Source organism: Mus caroli, chromosome 9, assembly GCF_900094665.2.
Source record: "Mus caroli chromosome 9, CAROLI_EIJ_v1.1, whole genome shotgun sequence".
In the NCBI taxonomy this organism is placed as follows: domain Eukaryota; kingdom Metazoa; phylum Chordata; class Mammalia; order Rodentia; family Muridae; genus Mus; species Mus caroli.
The window spans coordinates 54251046-54277873 of NC_034578.1; the positions used below are offsets into that span (position 1 = coordinate 54251046).

The following is a 26828-nucleotide window of genomic DNA, read 5'->3' on the forward strand; positions in this document are numbered from 1 at the left end:
GCCAGAACGGCTGCCTTGCTCCCGGAAGTGGAGGGTTTACACTGTGTGCCGCTGGGTCTGAGTGACCAAAGGCAGTAGCGCTCGCGGAGATCACCCGCTGGCCCTCGATCACCATGTCGGCCTTCGACACTAACCCCTTCGCGGACCCAGTGGACGTAAACCCCTTCCAGGTAGAACCCCCAATTCTCAGATTTCTCTAGGGCCAAGGGCTGCGGCCTGGGCCTCTTTCGCCAGAGCCGGGAGACGTGGCGTAGGAGGGACGGATCACCTGCCCAATGGGAGAGCGGTATCTGAAGGCTGGCCTATCATAGTTTGTATGGAGGCGGGACTTTGCAACAGGTGGAACTGCGGCAAGGGGGCGGGGCGCTGTAAAGAAGTGGGCACTTAGAGCACCCCGGGTTGTAGGCCATCGGACCGGCCTCTGCTGGAGAAAAGGGCCAAGCACGCGCTTATCCTGGGGAGGTGTCTTAGAGTCAGAAAGGGAAGCAAAATGTTGCTGTGCCATTTCTACAGTCTTGGGGGAATCTACCTGTATTGAGTCATCCTAGGAGAAAGGCTCATTGAAACATAATGAGGAAGTAGAAGTCTGTTGGGGTGGAGAAATGTGGAGATAACCCAACACCCTAATAGCAACAGCAGTAGCGAAGCAAGCATCTAAAGTACAGGAGAGTCCCTAGTGTTTATCAAGAAGGCTGAGAGAGGGTAGGAAGAGAGGCCAAGCCAGAAAATTACTTGTTGGCCAAGAGCTTTGTTTGGATTGAGTTTGGGCCACACAGACTTTCAGGAGAGGGAGGTGAAGGAGCTTGGAGCCCAAGGTACAGGGGCCTGACAAATCTGCATGGGTGGTTACCGGCTTGACCTTTGGAACTTTGAAAGAATACAACAGTCTTCGGACTTAAGCCAAAACCTTCGCGTGGAGAACGCAGAGATGCCCAGTTGTCTATGTTGAAGAACTGGAACTCCTTTTAGTGCCAAGATGCGTTCTACTTCTTCTTTCATGTCTGCCCGAAACCAGTTTGAGGGACGCGTGCTTGTGATGACTGGGGATTTATGAGCGCAGCTGTTCCTCCTGTGTTAGTATGTCACCAAGCTCATGAACTCGTCTTGCTGGTGCTTTATGTTGGTCCTCTACAGCTTCAGCATTTCCTGAAAGTGTTGGAGAAGTCCTCTGAGCTTTTCCAGGGTGGGTCCTTCCAAGGGCGGGAGCAAAGCACAGGCGCCTTGAACTAGATGGTTATACACTCAGGGAGTAGAATATGACCATGTTCTCTTTTGAAGTTTTGCAGTAGTGGGATTGAACCAGAGCTTTGTACGTTCTAGGCAAATCCTCCACCGCTGTGCAGATTGGGTAACACGGAGCCCTTGGTTTATTTATAACAGGATCTCTTCATCTAACACAGCCTGGCTGTGAACCCCCTATGTGTCACATGCTGGGTCTTGAACTTGGGGTCCTTCCTCTACCTCCCAAGTGCAGCCATAACTAGCTCGAGCCACCACACCCAGCCAGGCCGAGAGTGGAAATTTTATGCTTCTTTCCCAAGGTGACCTAGCTGATAGGAACCCTCGGGCAGCTTTTGGTAGTTGATTCCTTGCTACACTGGGGAGTTTAGAATATATTCTTGTAGCTTAATGCTTCCTGACAGAGCCTTTGCAGGGAACTTGTCTCTTACACAAACATTTGCCTCTATTAGTTTAGTGAGGAGAACAGTATTTGCATTTTTCCTGTTACTGTCTTCTGCTAACTCCTTTGATTTAATGATAGATTGTTCTATAGTACCGGGGTTCTGTTATGTATCGCAAAAATCCAGCAGTCTCTGGCAGTATGTGGTATATAATGATGTTCCTTTGTCCAGTTATAGTCTGTCAGAATTATAAATGTTTTGCTGCTCTCAGGGTCAGCCAGCTGTCCAACTTTGCGGCAGATCTTCTCCAGGGATAACAGAGGACAGGATTGTGCTGCCCTGGATTAGGAGTAGCTCCTTGGAAGTCTTAAAGTTCATCTCTGGCCTCGGAAATGATTGGGCAAAGTGTGAGTAACTTTAGAAGTAAAGCAATGTCTGCATGGCAGTCAGACAGTTTGTCCAGGCAGCCTCAGGAGATGGCAGGACAGGAAGCAGCTTTTGGCTTGCAAACCGGCAACATCTGGAGGGGAATCCTGTGTGGGAAGAAGAGGGCTTGGCTGATGGTGATACACTCCCCCTCAGACTGGAATGACTGTTCATCCTTGGCAGGAAGCTGTGTGAGGAGAGGCAGCCTTGTATCTGATGCTGGAGCCCCTTCTGGTCAGAGCTGCCCTCCCTTCCTTTAGGAGAGTGTGAGCTGCTTCCCTATTGCCAGGGCTGGGACACTGGGAGGGCGTAGGCCTTGGGTGACTAGGTGTGAGTCCTCAGCTTCATTTACTCAGGGTGTTGGCTCAGCGCTCAGGAGAGAGCAGGTGGGGAGGTGACAGACTCAAACTGTCACACCTAGTGAGTCTGGAGAACAGCTTTTCTTTTTTTTTTTTCCTTTTCCTTTTCTGTCATACCATATCATGGTGGATTACAAACTATACTTACTATTTGGAGTCTGCGGCTGACAGTTAGGGACTGTAAATGTTCTTAGAAGTCTATCCTAGCGTCTTCAGTTCAGCTTTACAAAAGGCAAGATTCCAGTGAGACTGGGACATGCTAGAGTCAACAGAAGCATGCCAGAATTACCCTCACTCAGAATTTAGACCTGGGTGTGGTTGCGGGGATGGCGCTGTTTTAAAGATTCTCAATGTGTTAAACTGTCCTGGGGTTATTTTAGGTCAGCTAAGGAAAGACTGTAGCACTGACACTCTTGTCGCCTTTTACTGTTTTTTGTAGCCATGGTCTCACTGTCATGCCTGGGTCGTGCAGTCCTCTTGCCCCTGGCACCTGAGTGCTGGGAGACCTTGCCAGCGTAGCCTTTCCTCCTTCAAGCAAGAGTTCTGGCAGTGGTCATTAAATCAGCATCCACTAAGCTTTTAAACTTTTAAAAGTGTTTAACATTTATTTAACATGTTCCTGCTGTGTTGCATGATAGAGGTCAGAGGACAACTTGCAGGAGTCAGTCCTTTGCTCCCACCATGAGTCTCAGGAATCGAACTCAGGGCTTAGTGAGCTATCTTGTCCTGAGCCATCTTATCATCCCTTAGTGTGAAGGGATGGAGTAGGACAGATTTTATCTTTTGTTTTGTTTTATTGTTACTGAGAATTGAACTGTCTTGAGTATGCTACACAAGTACTCTACCTTGAGGCAGTCCCAGAGAGAGAGAGAGAGAGAGAGAGAGAGAGAGAGAGAGAGAAGTATGTGTGTGTGTGTTGACTGCTTTTGTTTTGAGATGGGATCTTTCTGTGTAGCCCTGGCTGTCCTGGAATTCACTATGTAGACCAGGCCGGCCTTGAACTCAGAGATCTGCCTGCCTCTGCCTCCCCAGTACTGGGACTAAAGGTGTGTACCATCACTCCTGGCCTCAGTATAGGGTTTTTAAGGCAGTATGTTTAGGCAGTATATTTTGAACTTTTTTTTTTTGATTGATTGATTTATTATATGTAAGTACACTGTAGCTGTCTTCAGACACTCCAGAAGAGGGAGTCAGATCTCATTATGGATGGTTGTGAGCCACCATGTGGTTGCTGGGATTTGAACTCCAGACCTTCGGAAGAGAAGTGGGGTGCTCTTACCCACTGAACCATCTCACCAGCCCTATTTTGAACTTTTAAGGTACTCTGTTCTATGGTCAAGTGGGTTTGAGAATCCTCCCCCATCACATTTTTCATGAACATTGACAGGCCTTGCCAGTTTTGTTAAAGCCCGGAGAAACTCCTCAGTTTGACCCAGCATTTCTCAGAGTCGCTCCACCAAGGCACCTATTTCTGCTGACACTCAAAAAAGCCAGGGAAATTCCCGTGCGTCTTTGATGTTGATTTCCTTACCCGAGTTATTTTTCTTTCTCTGTGTGTTCATGTGTATGCAGGTATGTAGAGGTCAGAGAACTTTTTTTTTCAATTGCTTTTCCTTTTTTTTTTTTTTTTTTTTTTTTTTTTTTTTTTTTTTTTTTTTTGATTGTCTCTTTTAATGATCTGGAACATGGCTGGCCAGTGAGCTCAGGAATCTACCTGTCTTGGGACTACACAGTGCTGGGATTACAGAAGTGTTTGGCTTAGTGTACATACGTGATGTGTGTATGTGTACATGTAGGCCACATATATGCTGGTGGCCAGGGAAGGAGGACACATAAGAAGGAGGCATCAGATCCTTGGAGCTAGAGTTACATACAGGTTGTTGTGAGCCATCTGATGTGGGTGCTAGAAACTGGAAGACCAGCAGGCACTCTTAACCACTCCAGTCCCTACTTCTGGCTTTTTGTTTTGTTTTTAAATGTGAGTTCTAGTCAGGCATGTGGTAACATGCCTTTAATCCTAGAATTATAGAGGCAAAGGCAAGCAGTCTCTGTGAGTTTGGGACCAGCCTTGGCTACATAGTGAGTGTCAGACCAGCCAGGGATATTCAGTGAGGCCCTCTCTCAAAAAGTTTTTAAAAAGGGAGTTCTGGGTATCCAGCTCAGGTTTTCACACCTGCAAAGGCAGCCATTTCCTGATAGCTAACTGTCTCCCAGCCCCTTATCCCAGTTTGTTATGATGCCCCTGTTCCCTGCGACCCCCAACTTCTGCAGTCCATGAACCCCTTCCTTGTGAATAGGTATAGTTGAGATTAATAGAAAGTGTCCTTCCAAGAAAGATCCCTGAGTGGAAAGTGAAGTCCCCGGAGAGTGTCAGAGGCTTACCAAACTCCTAGGAGGAAGCAGGAAGCTGCAAGCCAAGCCTTAGCGCTTTCTCAACCTCCTGTGCACACCCTGGTTCCTCTGTTAATTGTGGCACATCTGCTCCTCGCCCTCTGGATGTTTGGGTCCCTCGGTTGGAATGATTCCAGGCTGTCTGCTCACAGATGTTTCTCACGAGTCTTGTCAAGTGATGCATAGGTGGAAAACTAAAAAGAGGAGGCATTGTACTGTCCTTTTCTTCCCCCTGCCTCCCTCCAGCAGTCCACTAAAAATCAGACCACCCAAGCAAACGCCAGGGCTGCTTTTCTCTGAGCATTCTGCCAGATTACAGCAGAGCAGGCTGGGTCCCGGGAGGGGGTGTGGAAGGGGGTGCTGGCGCTGAACAGAGGAAGGCTTTCAGAGCCTGGACTTGCCAAGTCTCACAGTCTCGCTTTCACACATTGCTTCTCAATCTTGGTGCTGTGGCTGCCTCCCCGGGATGCAGAACATTTCCCTCCTGTGTGAAGGATGACGATGACAGCAAGGTGATTTGTGCATACAGTGACCTGAGGTTCCCTCCATAGACACTAAGGCCTGTGCCACTTCCCAGAAAGGGTCGCCTCCAGCATGACTGAGATTTGGGAATTCTCAGAATCACAAAGATACACTTTGAGTTAGGGCATCATTTATCCCAGGCTGGTCTCTAATTTGCTGTGTAACCGAGGCTGTCCTTGAACTCCTAATTCTTCTGCCTCCATTTCCAGAGTGCTGGAATGTGCATCCCACCACATCCAGTTTGAGGACCTGGTAGAACTTACTGTAGGACAGGAACATTGTCTTAAGTTTGAAAGTGGGTCTGGAGCCATGACTCAGTGGTGCAAGAGCACTGGCTGTTCTTCCAGACAACCTTGGTTTGATTCCTAGCACCCACAGACTGTGACTCACAACTGTTTGTAACTGCAGTTCCAGGGAATTCAACATCCTCTTCTGGCCTCCAAAGGGATCAAGCATACGCGTGGTATACAGACATAGAGGCAAAATACCTATACACATAAAATCTTTAAAAATTTTTAAGGGAAAAAAACAAAGAAATTTGAAACTAGCAAGAGTGTCACAGCTTAATGCCAACTCCAGACAGCGACCCGGATGGAGGTGCTCCTGCCTTTATGCTTGGCACCTGGAGCCAGGCGGGGGTTAGAACTTGGCTAGAGGTCCAGATGAACTTGGACTCTACACTTCTGTTAAATTTTCTTAGGAGTCGCTGTGCATAGGATTGTTATGGATTGTTCAGAGGATGCTAATATTTAACCAGGATACTCACTTGGGGAGTCCTGACCACAGTGCAAGGCGAGCCTTGGGCCATCAGGCACCCCCTAGAGTTGTTCACACCTTTATGCACACCAGAAACCCTGTCGTTCCCCCTGCTGGTCCCAGAGAGAAGAAGGTACATGAGCTTGTGGTCTGCGGTTGGCAGAGCTGAGCACTAAGGCTCCTGGAGAAGGATAGGTGAGGTGAGGAGGTTGTGGGGGATCTCAGGGACAGCAGAGCCCTGAGCCAAAAAGGGGCTGGGGTGGAAGGCAGAAAGGCTGGCAGACAAGCTAATGAGGGATTTTGGATGAACAGCGAGAACCAAAAGTCACTTCTTTAAGAAGTCATCTCTGTATTTCGTCCGTCACCCAGGGGCTTCTTCAGTCTTAGATCTTGTACTCTGTCTCTGAAAATCAGAGTTTGGGGATCTCTAGAGTTTGAGAGAAAAATGACAGGGCAAGCAAGCTGTAAACCTTGGCAACCACCAGCAAGAGGGTCATGGAGAAGAGGAAGACTGCCACGCCTTTTTAGTTAAGCTGGCATCCGCATCAGTGGAGGTCAGCAGGCAGCCTGTGGTAAAAGCCGGTGGCTTCAGCGAAAGTCTGAGAAAGCCTAAAGTGGGCTTTATGCATAAAGGCAGGGACACCTCCATCTGCACAGCTGTCTGGGGATGGCATTAGTCTGTGAGATGACATGCTTAGGTTTTGGCCAGTATTTGAAAGAGAGAAAGAGAAGAAGAAAGAGAGTATTAGGATTTAGTGGGCAGATGTAACAGCTTCATGGCCGTGGTTCCATTGCAGCTGTTGCTTGCTTGTTTGTTTGTTTGTTTGGAGACAGGATCTCACTATGTAGCCCTGGCTGGCCTGGAACTCACTGTGTACACCAGGCTGTCCTAGAACCTACCACCTGCTTGCCTCCCATGAGCTAATACATATACCACCATGCCTGGCTTTTTTTGTTTACTTTTTCCATAAGACAGTGTCTCACTTAGACCAAGCTGGCCTGGAACTCAACTTGGAGCCAAAGATAAACATGAAGTCCTGATCCTTCCGTCTCCACCTCTTGAGTACCGAGATTGCAGGCAGCACAACCATGCCCAGTCCCTGTCCTCTCTGTGAGCCTGTGGAGTCATCTGCTGCTTGGGTGACACACCTGCCTGGCCTGACTCTTGAGGATGTCTCTGCCTGGTACCTCTGACTTACCTCAGGCTGTTTCCATTTCCTATCTCTTCCACTTAAGCCTGGTCCTCAGTCTTCTATCTCTTCCACTTAGGCCTGGTCCTTAGTCTTCTATCTCTTCCACTTAGGCCTGGTCCTCAGTCTTCTGCCTCTACTTCTGTGGCCTCAGAATAGCATCCTCAGCTCACTCTAGGCTCTGGCAAATATCTCCAGCAGCTCTCATCCACACCTTTCTAGACATGCCAGCCAGATATACTGCACAGACACCTCCTATGTGATCCAGAATCTACAGAGGTCCTCTCCCTTCCCACACAGCCTGAAAAACCAGTCTCCTGGCAGCCTTTCCATTTTTAACTAGTTTTGAGTTGCTGAGCCGGTGACATCTACCCCAAGTCTCTAGAGTCCCTAACTCTTCCATACCAAGCTGCTATTCCTTAATTTAACCCTGTTACTCAGCAGTCATGACCAGCCGTGTCCTTCTTGCACATTGCATGCTCCTCATGATAACCAGAGTGGTCATGGTGTGCTCTGCTCCAACTCCTGTGGCTGTTTTCCTCTTGTCACTGAGGTCAAGTCAAAACTGCTCCAGTCTGGCTCTGCGCCTCTCAGGCTGGTTTCCTGATACTTCTGGCTGTTCTCTCTTTACACTCTCACCTCTAAGCCTCCTTGACCTTCTTCTAGGCTGGAGGTGATGGCATAAGCTTATAATTCAGCGCTTGAGTAGTAGAGCAAGAGAATCAGGGGATCAGGGTCATCCTCAAGTAGAAAGAAAGGAAGGAAGAGAGAGAAGGAAAAAGGGAGGAATGAAAAAGATAAAAGGAAACAAACTAACGAGTCAACGATGTTGTCTTAGGGTTTCCATTGCTGTGAACAGACACCATGACCAAGGCAACCCTTAGGACATTTAAATGGGTTTGGCTTACAGGTTCAGAGGTTCAGTCTGTTATCGTCATAGCAGGAAGCATGGCAGCATCCAGGCAGACGTGGCACTGGAGGAGTTGAGAGTTCTCCATCTCGTTCTGAAGGCAAACAAGAGAAGACTGACTCTCAGGCATCTAGAGGAGGGTCTCAAAGCTCACCCCCCGCCGGGCGTGGTGGCGCACGCCTTTAATCCCAGCACTCGGGAGGCAGAGACAGGCGGATTTCTGAGTTCGAGGCCAGTCTGGTCTACAAAGTGAGTTCCAGGACAGCCAGAGCTACACAGAGAAACCCTGTCTCGAAAAAAACCAAAAAAAAAAAAAAAAAAAAAAAGCTCACCCCCACAGTGACACACCTCCTCCAACAAGGCCACACCTCCTAATAGTGCCACTCCCTGGGCCATCCATATTCAAACCACTACAGATGCAAAACTGGAAACTAAGCCAGATGTGGTGGTGTACACATGTTTATATCAGCAATCAAGAGGCAGAGGCAGTCAAATCCTGTGATTTGGAAGCAAGCAGAACTACACAGTGAGATTCTGTCTCTAAAAAAGAAAACTAAGCAAATTACCCAAGCACACCCTTCTCATTTCGCTGAACGCAAGCACATTCTTTTTAGAGCATAGGTAGTCTGACACAGTTAAGGAACACCTGTCTTGACGGTCCTGGCTCCCGTGTGACACTGCTGTCTTCACGGTTACTGGGCTCAGTGTTGATCAGGTTTGATGCTCTGCACTGTTTCTTCTCAGTGGCAAGAATGAGGCTGCTTCTTGGTGGTCCTCACTCAGCGTTTTTGGATTGGTTTGTGTAGGGAATGGACAGGTGGAAGGAGGAGAAAGGGGGTGGTATAAACTGAAGATAGACCGTCCACAGGAGGGGTTCAGGGCCCAAAAGGCGTGAAGCCGAGAACAGTTCCTGTCACCTCTAGAGCACTCGACATCACTGCCTGTGGCAGGGAGGAGCCCAGAGTATGCTTTGTCCTCAGACAGGCTCTCAAGTGCCTGCTCCCCCATTCCCCGTTTTTGAGATGGGGTTTAGTTACCATCATGTAGCCAAAGCTAGCCTCAAATCCGAGGCAAATCTCCCTGCTTCAGTCTCCTAGGCAAATCTCCCTGTTTCAGTCTCCTAGGCAAATCTCCCTGCTTCAGTCTCCTAAATGCTGGGGATCACAGGTATGGATACCCTGGTGGACCTGTGTGTTTATTTTTTGAGACAGGGTCTCACTGTGTGGTATAATTGGCCTAGATCTTACTGTATAAACTAGGCTGGCAGGCTGGCAAGATGGCTCAGCCGGTATCCCATTACTCTAGTCTTATTTCTGTTATGATAAAATACCCAGACAAAGAGCAACTTAGGGAAGAATGGGGTTTATTTCAGCTTATAAAGCCATGTTACAGTCCAGCATTATGGAGAAGTTGACATAAGAATTTCAAACAGCTAGGTATCGCATCTACAGTTAAGAGCAAAGAGAAACTAACATACATATGCTTTCTTGTTTGCTTGTGCTCAGCTTCATTTCTCTACTCTTATATAGTTCAGGATCCCCCTGCCTACCTAAGGAATGGTGCCACCCACAGTGGCTTCCCACATCAATTAACTTAAAATAACCCTCCCACAGACAAACCCACAAACCAACTCAAGTAGACAATATCTAATTGAGACTCTCTTCCCAGATGATTATAAGGTTGAAACAAATTTACAGTTAAAGCTAACCATCTCTCCCATCTCCCTCCCAGCCCTCTGAGGTATCTCCTGTCCCTCCTGTCAAACACACTGAACCCCACCCAACACACTCTTGGCATTTTGTCTCAGCTACTAGTCCACCAGACCATGAACTCTTCAGAGGGAAAGAGCTGTGTCCTGCTTCTCTTAGCATGTACCTTCTTCATCCTGTAACTGTTCACACAAGGTAAAGAGCTAACTTTAGGAGCTTTTCTTCCCCCTCTTATACATTCAGTAGATGGTGGTGTTCCAGTCTGAGCAGCTAAAGAGGTTTTAGATTACATCTTTGTAGGTGAAACTTAGACCTCACCATCCTTTTAAATAACTGCCTGACCCACTTACGAGCTAACTGGTGCTCCATGACTAGGAACAGTCCATGCTGGTAACGTGAGTTTTGTGAGTTGGAGAGAAAGCCCATGGTCCTCACTGGGCTCACCAGTGTGATCCTTCCATGAATGACTCTGCGTGTGTCCTACTAAAGATGCCCCCAGGCTCCAGCTCTTCCAGGCTTAGTAAGGAAGCATAGCTCACGCCTTTTGGCAATAGGATTCATTCACACTTCAGCCACATAGTGATCAATCACCTTCTATTTGTCCCACAGCCTTGCAGTCCCAGGCTTACTGTCCTGTCCCTAGAGTCAGACCTGGATTCGGAGTCTAGCTCAGACACTGCTCTGAGATGTTTTTGTATGTGCGTGGGTGTATGCCTATGTGTATGCCTATGTACCGTGTGTGTGTGTGTGTGTGTGTGTGTGTGTGTGTGTGTGTGTCCCCTTCTGTCCATCTGTCCTTCCTTAGGATTCAAAGGGGCATCGAATCTCCTGGACCTGGAGTTACAGGTGGCTGTGGGTCACCACATGGGTGCCGGGTATGGAGTGTGATTCCTTGATTCCTCTGGAAGAACATCAAGTGCACCATCTCCCCATCCCCTACTCCAGAGATCTTGAGTAGTTACTGTCTCTACACTGAGCTTAGGCTTCTCCATCTACATCAGGGGCACTGGTCTCTTACATGGCTGTGGTAAAGGTTAAATGAGGAAATCTATGGTCCCCTTTCTTGGCAGAGCCATAAAACACACAAACTGACCAGAGTCTTTATAGAGTGGAACACAATGACTGTTTCTTCTCTCTTCCCTCCTTTCTTCTGTCATTCCTTTCTTTCCTTTTATGTGTGGCATGTGTGGAATTCAAAGGACTTCATTCTCTCCTTCCACTATGTAGGTTTCAAGGATCAAACTCAGACTTGGTGACAAGCTCCTTTAGCCACTGAGCCACCTTGTCAGCCCATCAGTACATTATAGACACAAAGGGGAGAAGCTCAGCCCTGGGTTGAGCTGGAGTTGGGGCATGGTTGCACGTACCTGTAATCTCATCTCTGGAGAGGACATAGCAGAAGGTTTGAGTTCACAATCAGACTGGGAAAAATACTGAGTTCCAGGATAGCCTGAGCAGCACAGGCTTGTCTAAGGGTGGGGTTGTGGGGGGGGGGGGATCTGTAGATAGTGGAATCTTGTGATAAGGAGTGTCTCAAAAATAAATAAATAAAAAGAAATCAAAGCAAGTTGAGAAAGGCTGACAGAACCTGCTGTTGATAAGACACAGTGATCAAGTTTGGGTGAATAAAATTCACAGTAATGTCAGTATGTGCTGAACCTAGCACATAGTAGGTACTCAAAAAATGTCACCTTCCCTTGGTCCTTCCTCCTACCCTTTCTACCTCCCTCCCTCCCTCCCTCCCTCCCTCCTTGTCCTCATCTAGTCTCAGCCTCTCTTGAAGCTGTCTACAGCTTCCAGGGAGAGTCCAACTTTCCTTAAGGAGGACCCATGTGTCACAGTGTTTTAGCTTATCTGGTCCCAGGCAAGGCGCCGCCAAGTTCTTAGGCTACTGTTGATCTATGCACACTAAGAGAAAGAAGCGCTAGTGTGGCTTTTGCTCTCAAACCTTTCCTGTGATGATGCTCTGCCCTAGGCCCCTCACCAAGCCCCAAGGAGCCTGAAGGATGGCCAGGCCTAGACACCCCCAGCTGCAGAGCACTCTCACGAGGAGGAACAGGCCACTTAAGATGAGCCTGGTTAGGGTTCCAAGTCCAGACTTTGCAGACAGCAGAAAAGAAGGGGAATAGGGAGAATCATCCAGACAGGATAGCCACATCTCTGTCATCTCCATCCTTCCTCAAGAATCTGCCACCTGACTGTTTTGGGTTTTTTTGTTTTGTTTTGTTTTGTTTTGTTTTGTTTTTAAGATTTATTTATCTTATGTATATGAATGAGTACACTGTCACTTTGTTCAGACACACCAAAAGAGGGCATCGAATCCCAATTACAGATGGTTGTGAGCCACCATGTGGTTGTTGGGAATTGAACTCAGAACCTCTGGAAGACCAGTCAGTGCTCTCCCGTTGAGCCATCTCTCCAGCCCCTCACCTGACTGCTGTTGTCATAGAAATGGCATCTTGCCTTGAACTTTAAGCTGCTTATTATGTGCCAGCTCCTGAAACTGCTACCTGAGCTGTCTCTTGGGTCCTATGCCCTGTGGTGACAGACTAGTAGCCAGTTCCTTGGCTGGTGGGTCTGATTTCAGTGACTTGGGCTTGCTTCCACTGGCAGGTATCTGCTGCCTTTGAAAGGAGGCAGACCCAGACCCAGAACCCCCCAGCAGGCCAGCTGGTTCTGTGAGAAAACTGTTAGGACCAATCCCCATGTCTTGGGTGACTTCCACTTTGCCACTTTGCCTGAGTTGCAGGAAGCACCAAAACAGAGGTAGATGTCCTGCAGTCAGGACACAGTCTGATGGCCAAGGCTGGAAGGAGGTGCAGTATTCTCAAGATGAGACTGTTGAGAGACCCAGTGAATTGCAGTAGCTGCTCTACTCTGGGTGTGGCCCTGGGGGCAGTCAGGCACAGACTTACTCTAGGAGCTGGTGGTCCCAGTGGGAAGATAGAACTGCTGTATAGAAAAGCCAGAGAACACATGGGGAACTGATACTTAGCTCTGATACGTTTCAGAATAGGAAGCCAGCTCCTACCTTCCAGTCCTCAGATAAGTTACTTCATCATGACCAGGGTCTTTTCTACCTGGGAACGAAGCAGTTTGTTCTCTGAGCATCTGTGACACTGACACAGTCTTTAAGAATCAGGTCTGCAGAGCAAGGTGTGGCAGTGCACACTTGGAATCCCAGCATTTGGGAAGTGGAATCATGAGGATCATGATTAAGGCCATCCTGGTCTTTATAATTTGAGGCTGACCTGAAGTATATTAACTCTGTCAGGAAAAACAAAACAAAAAAAATGTATGTCTGGGAATGAACCATAGAGACTCAGCCAAGGACAGTCTGTCCTCTCCCAGCTGTTTCTCCAGAGTTCCCGCATGACTCTGCAGTACGACCTGAAGCCCTTAACCGTGATCGAGAAACGGGGAGGTTGCCTGTATGAACTGCCCTCAACATCAAAGGGCCACTTAAGCAAAGAGGGGGGTGGAAGCAGAAGGCTAAAAACACAAGACAGACAGTATTCTGCTGATGTCGTCTGTTTCTATTTTTTTGAGACAAGATCTCTTTATCTTATTTTATACCCTAATCTGGCCAGGAATTCATATGTAAGCTGAGGATGGCCTACAACTCTTTGGATCCTGATCCTTCTGCCTCAGCCTTCAGACTGCTAAGACTACAGACAAGCTGCCACACTAACTATAAGGGATTTTGTTGTATTCTCTCCCTCCTTCTCTCTCAGGGTTTCTCTGTGTAGTCCTCTGTCCTGGAACTCTCTTTGTAGACCAGGCCAGCATGGAATTTGGAGACCCACCTGCCTCTACCTCCCAAGTACAGGGATTAAAGGTGTGCACCACTATGCCAGGTTTAGAATTTCTTTTTTTTTCTTTTTTCTTTTTTTTTTTTGGTTTTTTGAGACAGAGTTTCTGTCTGGCTCTGGACAGCTCTGGCTGTCCTGGAACTCACTTTGTAGACCAGGCTGGCTTCGAACTCAGAAATCCACCTGCCTCTGCCTCCCGAGTGCTGGGGTTAAAGGTATGCACCACCACACCTGGCTTTAGAATTTATTTTATTTTATTTTTTAAAATATTTATTTATTTATTATATGTAAGTACACTGTAGCTGTCTTCAGACACTCCAGAAGAGAGCATCAGATTTTGTTACGGATGGTTGTGAGCCACCATGTGGTTGCTGGGATTTGAACTCAGGACCTTTGGAAGAGCAGTCGNCNCTCTTAGCCACTGAGCCATCTCACCAGCCCCTTATTTTATTTTTTAAGAAAAAAAAAAAAAAAAAAAAAAAAAAAGAGGAANTGGAGAGATAGCTCAGCAGTTAAGAACACCAACTGCTTTTCCAGAGGCCCTGAGTTCAATTCCCAGCAACCACATGGTGGCTCACAGCCATCTGTAATGGGATCCTGTGCCCTCTTCTGGTGTATCTGAAGACAGCTATAATGTGCTCATATATATATATAAACTAAGTAACTAATTTTTTAAAAAGAAAAGAAAAGAAAGAAAAGGAAAGGAAACATTTTTCTGGCTTTTCATCTGAGACTTTCTCCCTCCTAGCAAGTGTGCCTGATTTAATAGTTGGTGTTGGCAGCCAGTAGCATGTTTCCATCCCAGAACCTTTATCCATCCTCTAAACAGCTAAGGGAATAAAATGCTTTCTGTAGACTAAGAAATAAAACGGGTTTGGGGGCTTAGACCAGTGACTGAACCTCACAAGTACAAGTCCCATCTCCAGCACCAGAAAACAGAACAATAAAGAATAAATAGTACAGGAAGGTCTCTACATCCACCCATTTTAGCCTTCTCCACCCAAGTGGGAAAAAAACCTACCCAGGTTAAACACTGTGGTCCCCTCCAAATCTGGCACTGAGAAAACCTGTGTTGAGCTAACCGTTTCCAGAAAAGGTGAAGGGATTCGGATGAGGAGACTTTACTGCAGGGCAGACCAGAACCCCAGATACATGGGAGTCTGGATTGCTTGCCGGCCCCTGGTCAGGGCTGTTTCCTCTTGTCAGGATCTAATGTCTTCTTTTCTTCTTTCCAGGATCCCTCTGTGACCCAGCTGACCAAGGCTCCTCAGAGTGGCCTGGCTGAGTTCAATCCCTTCTCAGAGGTTGGTGACTATGTCCTTTCTGAGTCCTGTAGTCTTCTGGGAGATGGTGCCATGTGTATCAGTGGGAGGTGCCAGGGTGCCTGTGGCTGGGAAAGATCAGCTCTGGAAAGTTACTGTCCTCATAGGGACAGTCCTAAAGTAGACTTGGGGTAAGGTAAAAGTGGAGACGTCTCCAATGTGGCTGAAGTTTTTTGGGTTCTGAGACATGGGCCTCTCTCTTACAGGGTGGTGCAGGGCAATGCTGGAGAGCCTGGTACCTAGTAAGGCCACAGGGGTGTGGGTTAGAGGCCATGTTGCAGAGGAGAGTCCAGGTCAGATCCTCACCACGGGTTTGCCACAAGTGGAACCCACTCATTTCCTTCCTTTGCCCCACTCAGACAAATGCAGCGACAACAGTTCCTGCCACACAAGCTTCTGGGCCCTCCCAGCCAGCAGTTCTCCAGCCCTCAGTGGAACCAGCACAGCCAACGCCCCAGGTACTGCTCAGGAGTCCTTTGGCCTCTCCTGTGCAGGAGGGAATCACCCAGGTCCATAGTTGAACCTGGGTTGGGGGCAGGGAAAGGGCCTTCATCCCCCAGGCTTCTTGTAAGATTCTTTGGAGCCACACTACAGCCCCACTCCTCCTACCCAACCCCCAACCCCCGGAATAAGCTCTACTCACCAGGCTGGGACCCCTGGTGTCTGCAGGAACCCCTGTCCTGTTGCACCACTCCAGGTCCTTCTTGGGGCACAGAATCTGTCTGGGGTTTGTTTGTTTGTTTGTTTGTGGTGCTGCAAATGAAGTCCAAGGCCTTACAAATGCTCTGTCACCAAGCTACATCCCTGGCCCCTCTCTTTTTTAACCTCATTTATTCCTGCCTTCTATCCTATTTGCTTTAGTCCCTTCACTGAGTCTAGTGAACCTTGTCTGCTTGTGCCTAACGCTGACCTCTGTCACCCTCCCTACCCACCCCCTGACCCCAGGCTTCTCACTGTCTTGGTGAGCATGGCCCACAGTGGAGTTGTGTATTACAGCTCCCGGTTAGACAGGCCAGCAAGTTTCTGCCTGCCCGATTCCTGGCAGCGGGTGAGCCCTCAGAGAGGCAGACGCTACTAGGAGGAGATAGTATTTCCAGGGACAGCCACAAGCGCAAGCCTTCGAAGGTATGCCCAGTGTAGATGAGCAAGATGAGGGTGGGCTGGGCACCTGGAGCCTACCCAGGCTGGGTCCTAGAACCCTGCGAGGTGAGACACTCCCTGTGTGTGGGGTAACTTTATGTTCAGCAGGTGTGATGGGATGCAGGGACCCTGCCTCTGTTCCAGCGACAGCATAGGGAGATGAGGCTAGGACCAGTTCTAATCCCAGTGTCTGAAGTTCATCTCCCAGGGAGGCAAACTTCACTCTCTGGAGAACTGCTTTGCTGAAATGTGTGCATATGTATACACATGCCTAGTTGTCATCCTGTGAGATGGCCACTCCTGCTCCCCAAAAGAGGACCATAGTCTTGTTCTTCAGGAGGAAGATGGGGTCAAACAGGGGTGACAGCCCAGCTCTGCTCAGCCTCACCCAAGAATCCCTGAACTGCCATTGACAGGCTCTGCCCTTCTGCAGAGGTGACAAAGCTTGGCTTCTTTGTGCCATGAAGGTCAGGCAGGGAAGGGCCACACATCACGGACTGTCCCCAAACATTGTTCAGGAGGGCCTGGGAGGCAACTCCTGGCAGAGTGGGGAGGGAGATTGCTTTGCTGTGGCTCCCTGAGGCTCTGGTGCTGTGGCCTGCCTTGCATCTCCTCTGTGCTTTCTGCTGGCAGCCTAGCTTTTTTTCTACTTTGCACACATGCTCAGTTCTTCCCCCTAGCTTCAAGTCTCTGGCTTTCCGGCTTCAGGTTGGGCTCCTGTGCTTTTACCAAAGGACAATACAATTCAGTAGCCTGGACTTCGCCATGGCTGAGCCATGGGAGGTTGGGGAGGGAGTGGAGAGCCCTGCAAGGACTGAGGGGTCAAAGGTGGTATAAGGGTAGTGGGCAGTGGGTCACCTAGGCACTCCCATGGTATTCCTTAATGCTCAAGACACTTTCTTGGGCAGGACTGCCTCGGACCATCTGCTAGGTCTTCCTGCCTGGGTGAAGTGCCTGTGTTGGCCTGCCTGGGCTCACACTGTCTCTTTCTCATTGCTGGCTGTGCCCTGCTCCTGTTCTCTCCAGGCTGTTGCAGCTGCAGCCCAGGCAGGCTTGCTTCGGCAGCAGGAAGAACTAGACAGGAAAGCTGCTGAGCTGGAACGCAAGGAGCGAGAGTTGCAGAGCACTGCGGCAAATTTGCATGGTAACAGAGACTTTTGGGGTCTAGCCTGCTCTACCTGGCACAAGGGGTACTCTGAACCATGTTCATGGGGGATCTTGCAAAGCTTTTGATTTTGTAAGCATGTTGGTTTGGGGAGCTCAGCATAGTGACAATAACTGTAACCCCAGCAGCACACTGGAGGCAGAGGCAGAAGGATCACTCCGAGTGCCAGGCCAGCCGAGGTTATAATAGTAAGACTACATCGGAAAAAAAGAAAGGAAGGAAGGGAGAGTGCTGGTTCTGGGGTAGAGAGAAGGAAGGCAGAAGTTAAAAGATTAGCAGAGTAGGCCTGACAGATATAAGTTATGTCTGCATTCTTTCCCAGCTCAGAAATTCTCTGATTCTCTGGGCCCACAGTCCCATGGTGTTGCTAAAACTCCTTACCAGAGGGAGACCTAAACAAGCTCCCAGTGACAAGATGAGGCACAGTTCCACCAAAGTTTACTCTGTGGAACTGGTTCCTTACAGAGCGTGCGTGGCAGGTTACTACAAGAGGGTGGATGGATGCTCCTCCCCCAACGTCCTGTCCCTGGAAAGTCTTATCCAGCAGGGAGGAGGACTTCCCTGTGGTGGCATACATGGGGCCCTCTTCCCTGTATGGTCTAGCTGCTCCCCAAGGCCATGTACAACAAACCAGAATTACATAGAACTTAGAGTAGGGAGTGGCTGGATGTTTAGATGAGAGTCTCCCGCTCCTCGACACAAGCCCAGCCGGGACTGTACTTTTGCAAGAGTGTGCAGTTGAACTCCCCAAGATGGTGCTTGCCTGACTTTCACCTGGTTATGATGACAACTCTGGTTATCCTGCTTAAGAGCTGGTCATTAATAAAATACCTTTTTATTTTGGCTGGTGTCCCATATAGAAGCAGGCAGATCTCTGTGAGTTTAAGGACAGTCTGGTCTACATTCAATAATAGCCAGGGCTACCTCATAGTCTTGAAAGAAACAAACACGTCATTTAGTACATTTGGTTCCCTCTATAACCCAGTGTAGTTGGGACTCATTATCTTGGAGCAGACCTGTGGGTATCTGGATTCCTCGTGTTCTTGTCCTATCTAGGAACCTGCTCAAAAGGGCCATGTTCCTTGAAGGCCCCTGAAACTTCTGAACTCTGCTTCTAGGGACTTCTCTGCAAGCTCTGTTTTGCCTATGAACTGGGTGGCTGTGTGCTTGCTTCCGTGCCACTGATGAGGCTGAACCCTTTTTTACACAGTGCGAGACAACAACTGGCCGCCACTCCCCTCATGGTGCCCTGTGAAACCCTGCTTCTATCAGGACATCTCCACGGAGATCCCTGCTGACTACCAGCGGATTTGCAAGATGCTATACTATCTCTGGATGTGTGAGTTCCAGGGTGCATTGGCAATGTCTTAAGATCCCTGGGTTTCTTTTGGGCTTTGCTTGCTAGGGTCAAGACCTCACAGACTCCATCCTTCCCAGTGTTTGGGCTAGCATGGGGAGGTTCTTTATGTCCTATCTAGGAACCTGCTCAAAAGGGCCAGCTTTTGAAAAGGAAAGGGGATTTCTGTGTTCCTGAAGAGTCCACCTCCGGAAAGGCTCAACGTGGCTCCTCACAGACCTTTAGGTTCTTAGCAGTGAGGAAAGACTGCAGCTTCATTGTGTGCCTTTAAGAAAGAGCTATTTCATTCCACAAGAATTAGCCCAGGGTCTGCACCTCATTATGCCTATTCCTGAAACCTCGGTGTTCTGGTCTTCTCTAAAGAAAACTTGGCCCCTGGTATGCGGTCCCAGAGAAACAGGATCTGGAAGCTGACTTTCCCTTCATAGAGACTGAAGTCCCTATTATTTTTGCAGCCTCCTTCACAACGTGGCCTTTCCTAGGGAGTAGCTTGCTCTGTGGGCAGCCAATCCTCCAGCTGCCTTGGGTCAAGCCACTTGTCTCTCCTTGCTCCTTCCTAGTGCATTCAGTGACTCTGTTTCTAAACCTGCTTGCGTGCCTGGCCTGGTTCACAAGTGACGCAGCCAATGGAACGGCCTTTGGCCTCTCCATCCTTTGGTTTCTGATCTTCACTCCCTGTGCCTTCCTTTGTTGGTACCGACCCATCTACAAGGCTTTCAGGTGAGTGGAGCTAGCACAGGGGTGAGGGTCTGGCTGGTGTCCCAGGTGTAGCTGATAGACCCGCCTTCTGGGCCCATCATAGTCATAGCTCAGACTAGAGTAGGAGGGAATTGCCTTCCTCTTCTCAACTCGGAGCAGACAAATTAAGGGCCGTTTGCCTCAGCCTAGCCTGTGCATCCATGGATGAACATGGGAATAAGATGGGACTGGGAACCTCACCTGCTGTTGCACTGTTCTTAGGCAGGTCAGTCTACCTGGCAGGCAGGAATTCAGTTGCTGTGAAGAGGGAGTACCCTGCTGAGGGGTGAGGGGTGAGGTGATGCCCTGTGGGTGTCAGATACTGTGGCTCATCTTTATGATCTCAGGCATCTGTGGCCAATATGTAAGCTTGCTCCTGTGTGCAGGAACAATGTATTTCTAAGACCCCCACCCCCACCCCCGGGGGATTTGGAATTACACTTCATTCTTGATGCTTTTAGGGAAGAAGAGCCAGGAGTATCCAAGAAGGCAGATCCTAGGTTCTGTATTGTTGTTCTTAAAGATGCAGTATTCAAAGCCAGGGATGTAGCTCAGTTGGTAGAGTGTCTGCCTAGCACATTGCAAAGCCTGGATTCTATTAAAGCTCCACATAAAACTGGGTGTGGTGCCACAGGCCTACAGTCCCAGCATTTGGGAGAAACAGACAAAGGGGGTCAGAAATTCAAGGTTACATAGGGAATTAAGAGGCCAACCTGGGCTACATGAGACCCTTGTATGTAATTAAGGAAACAGCACAGTGGTGGTGAGGAGTCTTAACCAGTTTGTTCCTCCACAGGTATCTTTTCTCCCACCCAAGTTTACACGGTTTGTGTGTGTGTGTCTGTGTGTCTGTGTCTGTGTCTGTGTCTGTGTCTGTGTCTAGAGGCCAAAAGAGGGTGTCAGATCCCTTGAGACTGGAGTTAGAGACAGTTGTGACATCTACCGTGTGGATGCTGGGATGCCAACCCAAGCCCTCTGGAAGAGAGCAACTCATGCTCTAAACTGCTGAGCCATTTCTCATTTCTCCATCCTCAGCATGTGTGTGTGTGTGTGTGTGTGTGTGTGTGTGTGTGTGTGTGTGTACATGGCACCACAGGGCACATAAGTATGTCAGAAGAGAGTTCTCTCCCTCCATCCTGTGGGTTCCAGGATTAGACATAGAGCATCAGTTCCTTCTCATTGGCCCCAGGCCCTCTATGATTTACCTCCTTCTCTCTCCACAGGTCTGACAACTCTTTCAGCTTCTTCGTGTTCTTTTTTGTATTTTTTTGTCAAATAGGGATCTACTTCATCCAGTTGATTGGCTTGCCTAACTTGGGGACCAGGTAAGACCTGAGCCGAGGCTCGGTTTCCTCGCCATTTCCTAGCTCCCAGCAAGCCTGTTTGGACCATGGTGGACAATTAGTGGTGGGTTGTGTGATGAAACGTTTCCTGCAACACACACATCCACTCAGCTCAGATAGGGAACCCAAGTCAGACCAAAGTAGTGGTGCCACCAAAGTCCAGCTTGGTGAACCAACGAGTTTTATTGGGGTTACTTAGAAGGATATGGGTGAAGGGTAACTTGCAGGAGCAGAAGTAACTCAAAGACAGCTGTATCATCAAAGTCCACCGCAGCATGGGTGACAGCTTACAAAGCTGGGGACTTGGCGCACACCGCACAGCCTGAAGGTAGCTCAGCAGCTTAGAGAAGTGTCCTTTTCAAATGACTCTCTGGTCCATGCTCTCGGGCAACTGGTCTGGTCTCAAGAGTCCTCCTAGCAGGTCAGCTTGCCTGAGAGCATTCTTCCAGTTTAGTCTCTCTCGTCAGAGGGGAACACTCAGCTTTTATTACCTTCTTTGGCAGGAGGAGGTAATCCCCTTCCTGGTCAACTGAATCTGGTCAACTTCAGGGACTTCCTGAAGCTATTTTGAGTTGTTAGTACACTAGGACAGAGTGGGTTTTTGTTTGTTTATTTGTTAGTTTTTGGTTTTTTGAGACAAGGTTTCTCTGTGCAGTCCTGGAACTCACTCTGTAGTCCAGGCTGGCCTCGAACTCAGAAATCCACCTGCCTCTGCCTCCCAAGTGCTGGGATTAAAGGCATGTGCCACCACTGCCCGGCTAGGACAGAGTGTTTTAATCTCCATGGAAACTCTATGCAATGCCTCTTTCCTGGTCCTTTTCTCTTTTGGGGATCCAAGGGGTCAGACCCAGAACCTTGCACATGCTAGAAAGTACTCTGTCCCTGAGCCACAGCCCAGCTTTCTGTTATTTTACCAAAGTAGATGTCTTTCCTTGTACTCTTCATTCCAGAGTGTGTAGATGAGAGAGTCTCACTCTGGCCTGGAACTTGCTATAGGCCAGAGTGGCTTCCAATTCATGGTGATCCTCCTGCCTGTCTCCAGAGAACTGAGAGTTCAGGTTTGAGCACCTTGCCAGTTTGGGCTAGGCCTTTAGGGCTGTGTCTGCCACTGTCTGGCAAGTTCTTGCTTTACTCTTAGTGCATCCTCAGAGAGGCTGACGGACCCCTGGCCTTTGAAGCCCCTGACTTACACATTAGCTCTCTCAAACTCACTATGTAGCCCAAAAATGACCTTGAACTTCTTGTCATTCTGCATCTAGGCGGTACCTGTTGTTTTATGTGGAACTTGGGATGGAATCCAAGTTCTCATTCGTGCTAGGCAAGTACTCTGTCAGTGGGGCTACGGCCTCAGCTCCCATCTTACTTTTTCTCTCAGGGCCTTGTGACTGCAGAAGGTGGTGCCTGCCTCCCTGGAGAGGTGTCTTGCTATTCTGGAGCATATAGCTGGTTTGAGTTTCTTGGCACCTCGGTCCTCAGTTCAGAGTTAATTGCCAAAAGAAAAGCTGATGGCTGGCGTTTTCTTTTCTATACCAGTGCACAGGGAACATTACAAAATGATGGGGCTGCGAGCAGGAGCCTGGGAGGGTGGCACTATTTTAGTTGCTTGTCACAGCAGGGAGCAAGTGCAGAGTGTGAGGAGAGGACTGGCCATCCATCGCACTGGCACCCTGAGCCTAAGCACACTGCCATCCTGCCACCCTGTGACCTTATTCTGTGTTCTAATCCTGACCCTTTTGGTGGATAGTCCAGCTTCATTATTATTTTAAGATGTTGTTAGGAAAGGTAGGTGGGCCAAGTGTGGGTGGCCCATATCTCCCAGCACTTGGGAGATGATGCAGAATGATTGGAAGTTTAAGGTTAGCCTGGGCTATGTAATAAGTTCTGGGCCAGCCTGGAGAACCAGAGTCTCAAAAAACAAATAAGCTGAACATGGTAGCACACCCATTTAATCCCAGCACTCAGGAGAGCAGAGGTAAGTGGATCTCTTAGTTTGAGGCGACCCTGGTCTATATGAAAAGATCTAGGATAGCTAGGGTTACATAGTAAGACAGTGGCTCAAAGCAAACAAACAAACAAACAAATAAATGGGGTGGGGTGGGGTGGGGCATGCTACAATTAATATTTGCACTCTCAACAGAGTCTGAGGTTTGTGGTCTGATCCTGACCCTGCCTTCACTGCCTTGAACTCAGTAAGCTCAGCTGGCTCCTGCCTGTTCTTGCCTTCCCTTAGACCTTCTGTGATCATTTTCTTTCCTCTCTGTGTTTATGTGTATGCCCATGTGTCCATGCGTGCTCATGTGGGGTCACATGTGTACACCTCTATGTGGAACCAGAGGTTGAGATTTGTGAGAGTCAGCTCTCTTCTTCCATGTGTGTTCTGTGGATCAAACTCAGGCTGTCAGACGCAGTGTGGACTCCTTCACCTGAGGAGCTGCTTCCTGCCTCTGTGGTGGTCTTTGCTGCTTTTGCTTTTAGTGTTACACTTCAGCGCCATGAAACTCACTTCCTGTTTTCTTCTACAAGTTCATTTGTTTGTTTTTTTGAGACAGAATCTCTCTATGGTCCTTGTTGTCCTGGTTACTATGTAGATAGACTTGGCTGTCCTAGAATGTATATTCTTCTGCCTCTGCCTCCCAGTACTGGGGACTAAATGCATGTGCCACCATGCCTAGCCTTTCCAAGAGTTTTATAGGTCTTACAATTAAATCTTTGTCCTACTTTGAGTTAATTTTCATGTATGGTTGAAGGAAGGATCAGTTGTTCCGATACCATTTACAAAGACCATCAGTTTCCCTTTAGGGTGTTAACAATTTTTTTTAAAGATTTATTTATTATTATATATAAGTACACCGTAGCTGTCTTCAGACACACCAGAAGAGGGTGTCAGATCTCATTGGGCATGGTTGTGAGCCACCATGTTGGTTGCTGGGAATTGAACTCAGGACCTTTGGAAGAGCAGTCAGTGCTTTTAACTGCTGAGCCATCTCTCCAGCCCCAACAATTTTTTTTTTTTATTTCTTGTATTTATCAGGGGGTTGGGGAGGGGGGCATGCACACCAGGACACATATGTGAAGGTCCAAGGATAAGTTCTTCTCTTCCACCATGTGGGTCCTGAGTATCAAACTCTACTACCAAGCTTGGCATCAAGTACCTTCACCCACTGAGCCACCTCTCTATCCCCTTGGTTTTAGGACCCTAAAAATAGATTTGGGGTTCTGGAGAGATGGCTTGATGGTTAAGAGCACTGGCTGCTATACCAGGGGATCCAGGCTCAATTCTTAGTACCCACATGGCAGCTCACAACTGTGTGTGGCTCTGGTTACAGGGGATCTGACACCTTCACACAGACACAATAACAATGCACAGAAAAAAAATGAAAAACAATTTTTTTTTAGAATTATTTATTTATGTATATGAGTACACTGTAGCTGTCTTCAAACACACCAGAAGAGGGCACTGGATCCCATTACAGATGGTTGTGAGCCACCATGTAGTAGCCAGGAATTGAACTCGGGACTTCTGGAAGAGCAGTCAGTGTTCTTTTTTCTCTTTTTTCTTTTCTTTTTTTTTTTTTTAAGATTTATTTATTATTATATCTAAGTACACTCTAGCTGTCTTTAGACGCACCAGAAAAGGGAGTCAGATCTCATTACAGATGGTTGTGAGCTACCATGTGGTTGCTGGGATTTGAACTCGGGATCTTCAGAAGAGCAGTCAATGTTCTTAACCGCTGAGCCATCTTGCCAATCCCCGGATATAATTCTTAAAATATGTACATCTGGTCGCTGAAGCCTATGGCATTGCTCTTCCTGCTATTCTGACACTGCTTTGACCCCTGTAGCTTTGTTGTAAGTCTTGACATCAGGTAGTGTGAGAATAATCCCTTTACAGCTAAGGACACTGAGGCTCTGGGGGTGACAACCACTAACAACTGAGGTGACAGGGTAGAGGCAACAGGCTGGCCAGTGCTCCTCTCCCCAGAGTCCTCTGTGAAAGCCAAGTCTTCCCAGTCCCCACCCTCAGTCAGCAGCACTGAGCTTTGGGCTGCTCCTGGCAAGGGGCTTGCCATATCTCCTTTCCAAACCTCACTGGGCAGGAAGACACTCTGAGACCTCAGGAGAGCCCCTGCTGGACCAGTGTGGGCCTGTCAGCACTCACAGCCTGGTCACTCACAGAGGAAGGTCACTGAACCACAAGGCTCCCTGTGCGGTTGGCAAATGTCCAGGTGGTGGTCAGGACACAGCCATTTGGGAGAAGTGCTCCTCTTGGGGACTTCTGAGTCTCAATCTTACCTCACCTCTGCTTTCTCCTTTTGTAGTGGTTGGCTTGCAGCCCTAACTACAGTGAAAAATGGGCCCTTAGCTGTGACCATCATCATGATGGTAGTGGCTGGCTTCTTTACCCTCTGTGCTGGGCTTTCACTCTTCCTCCTGCAGCGGGTAAGTAGGGCAGAGCCAACAGTGAACCCCAGTAAAATGCCCATCTCTCCTGGGCAGGCACACATCTAAATATGCCTTGCTCCTGAAGCTCTCAGGGGCTCAGCAAGGCTCTGGGTAAGCAGCCAGGCAGGGTTGCCCCTCCGGTGGCTGCCACCATACCCTGATGGCTAGGTTTGCTCAGGGCTCTTCTCACCCCAGCCTCCTTCCCTAGGTACACGCCTTCTACCGCCGAACAGGAGCCAGCTTCCAGCAGGCCCAGGAAGAGTTCTCCCAGGGTATCTTCAGCAGCAGAACCTTCCGTGGGGCTGCCTCATCTGCTGCCCGAGGAGCCTTTCAGGGGAATTAGGCTTCCCGACTTTCCTTCCCTCAGCCCTGGCCTCTGTCAACTGTCTTCTGAGCTGCACTTTCCGCGGGTGCCTTATGCAGTGACTACACCAGCACAGACCTGGCAGGGATTTGTCTTGTCCCTGCTCCTTCCTCAGTAGTCAGCTTTCTCCTCTACAAGAGGGAAGGAGAGGAAGGGACAAGGACTTTATAAAAAAAAAAAAAAAAAAAAAAAAAAAAAAAGAAAAAAAAAAAAAAAAAAAAAAAAAAAAACACATGGGAAAAGAAGAAATAACAAAGCTGTCTTTCCTTTTCTAATGGTGGCTTGGTATGATTTTGTCTGGAAGCAATGGGACTGTTTTCCCTGAAAACAAATGGACTCGTGCTTGGGATCATGGGCCAACCTGGGCTCACTGTACTGGGGACTTTCCACAGGCACCCTGCACTCCACTCCTCCCTTTACAGGGTCCATCTGTATTGGGTCTCCACACCTTGCCTTTCATGCTTGGGCTTCATAAGTCCCCCAGTGGCTCCACTCTAGGTGAGCTGTGTTCTGGGTGGGAGCACAGAAATCTCCCAGGTCATCTTCCGGTGAGCGCCTGGTGTTCTTCACAATCGAGTCATGACCCTGTGCCTGCTATGACTCATGTGTGATAGCACCTTGTGCCCTCTGGGGGGCCCTCCCTAGCCCCTCTCTTCAGACTTCTGAATGTGTAGTAAATGGAGTTGGTTGAGACTTGGGGGATGAGGAGGGACCGAAGACAAGTCAAGTCCTGCCCCGCCTCTGCCAGTCTTGTGAGAGGGTAGATGTCTGCTTGTTTTGGCTTCTCTCCTCCCAGGGGACTCTGCCCCTCTGCCTCAGCCTGGCCCCGCCCATCTTCAGCAGCATTCGCCTCTTACAAAGCTTAGGGTCGTTTGGAAGACATCAGTCCTGAACTATGTCCTGCAGGCAGGACTGCTGAGCCTTCTTTCTGAGGGTTCTTCTCACAGTGGAGTCTACGTCCCTTTCCACTTGTCCTGGGGGCTCCACAGGTGTGTCACTGCAGTGGCACCTAAGAAGCCGCTGTGGAAACCTAGACCCCGTGTTTTGTCAGTACTGCAAGAGCTCACCAAGCTGGCCAGTCTCCTGCCCCTGAGAACTGGGGCCCTCCTGAGGCTACCCTCATGCTGTCAGCCCTAGAGCCACCAAGTGGTAATGTCAGCCACCGGGGTTTTGTAAACTTCCTGGTATTATTTTCCTCCATGTACAGATGTATATGTCATGTCTCAATTTTTGTGCTTAAATAAAAAGATTTTCGGACA

General features: G+C 48.6%; 1 protein-coding gene across 2 annotated transcripts; it reads left to right on the top strand.

Moving 5' to 3' along the window:
- On the top strand, window positions 1–25773 carry Scamp2 (secretory carrier membrane protein 2). Of its 2 annotated transcripts, XM_021171675.2 has the most exons (10): window positions 1–170; window positions 14933–15001; window positions 15379–15477; window positions 16016–16144; window positions 17186–17303; window positions 18535–18663; window positions 19242–19401; window positions 20643–20744; window positions 25082–25202; window positions 25414–25773. In XM_021171675.2, exons 1-10 carry the CDS (start codon window positions 114–116, stop codon window positions 25546–25548), a joined length of 1119 nt encoding a protein of 372 aa, XP_021027334.1. In that variant the 5' UTR covers window positions 1–113; the 3' UTR covers window positions 25549–25773. The 2 variants fall into 2 exon arrangements, with proteins under 2 accessions (XP_021027334.1, XP_021027335.1); XM_021171676.2 differs by lacking the exon at window positions 16016–16144.
- The last annotated feature ends 1055 nt before the right edge of the window (window positions 25774–26828 follow it).

Excerpts from the sequence above, each read along its gene's own strand:
- Scamp2 (XM_021171675.2), top strand. The coding sequence starts at position 114 with ATGTCGGCCTTCGACACTAACCCCTTCGCGGACCCAGTGGACGTAAAC. Across the intron at positions 18,664-19,241 it reads GCTATACTATCTCTGGATGT|TGCATTCAGTGACTCTGTTT; the intron begins GTGAGTTCCAGG and ends GCTCCTTCCTAG. Across the intron at positions 25,203-25,413 it reads CACTCTTCCTCCTGCAGCGG|GTACACGCCTTCTACCGCCG; the intron begins GTAAGTAGGGCA and ends CTCCTTCCCTAG.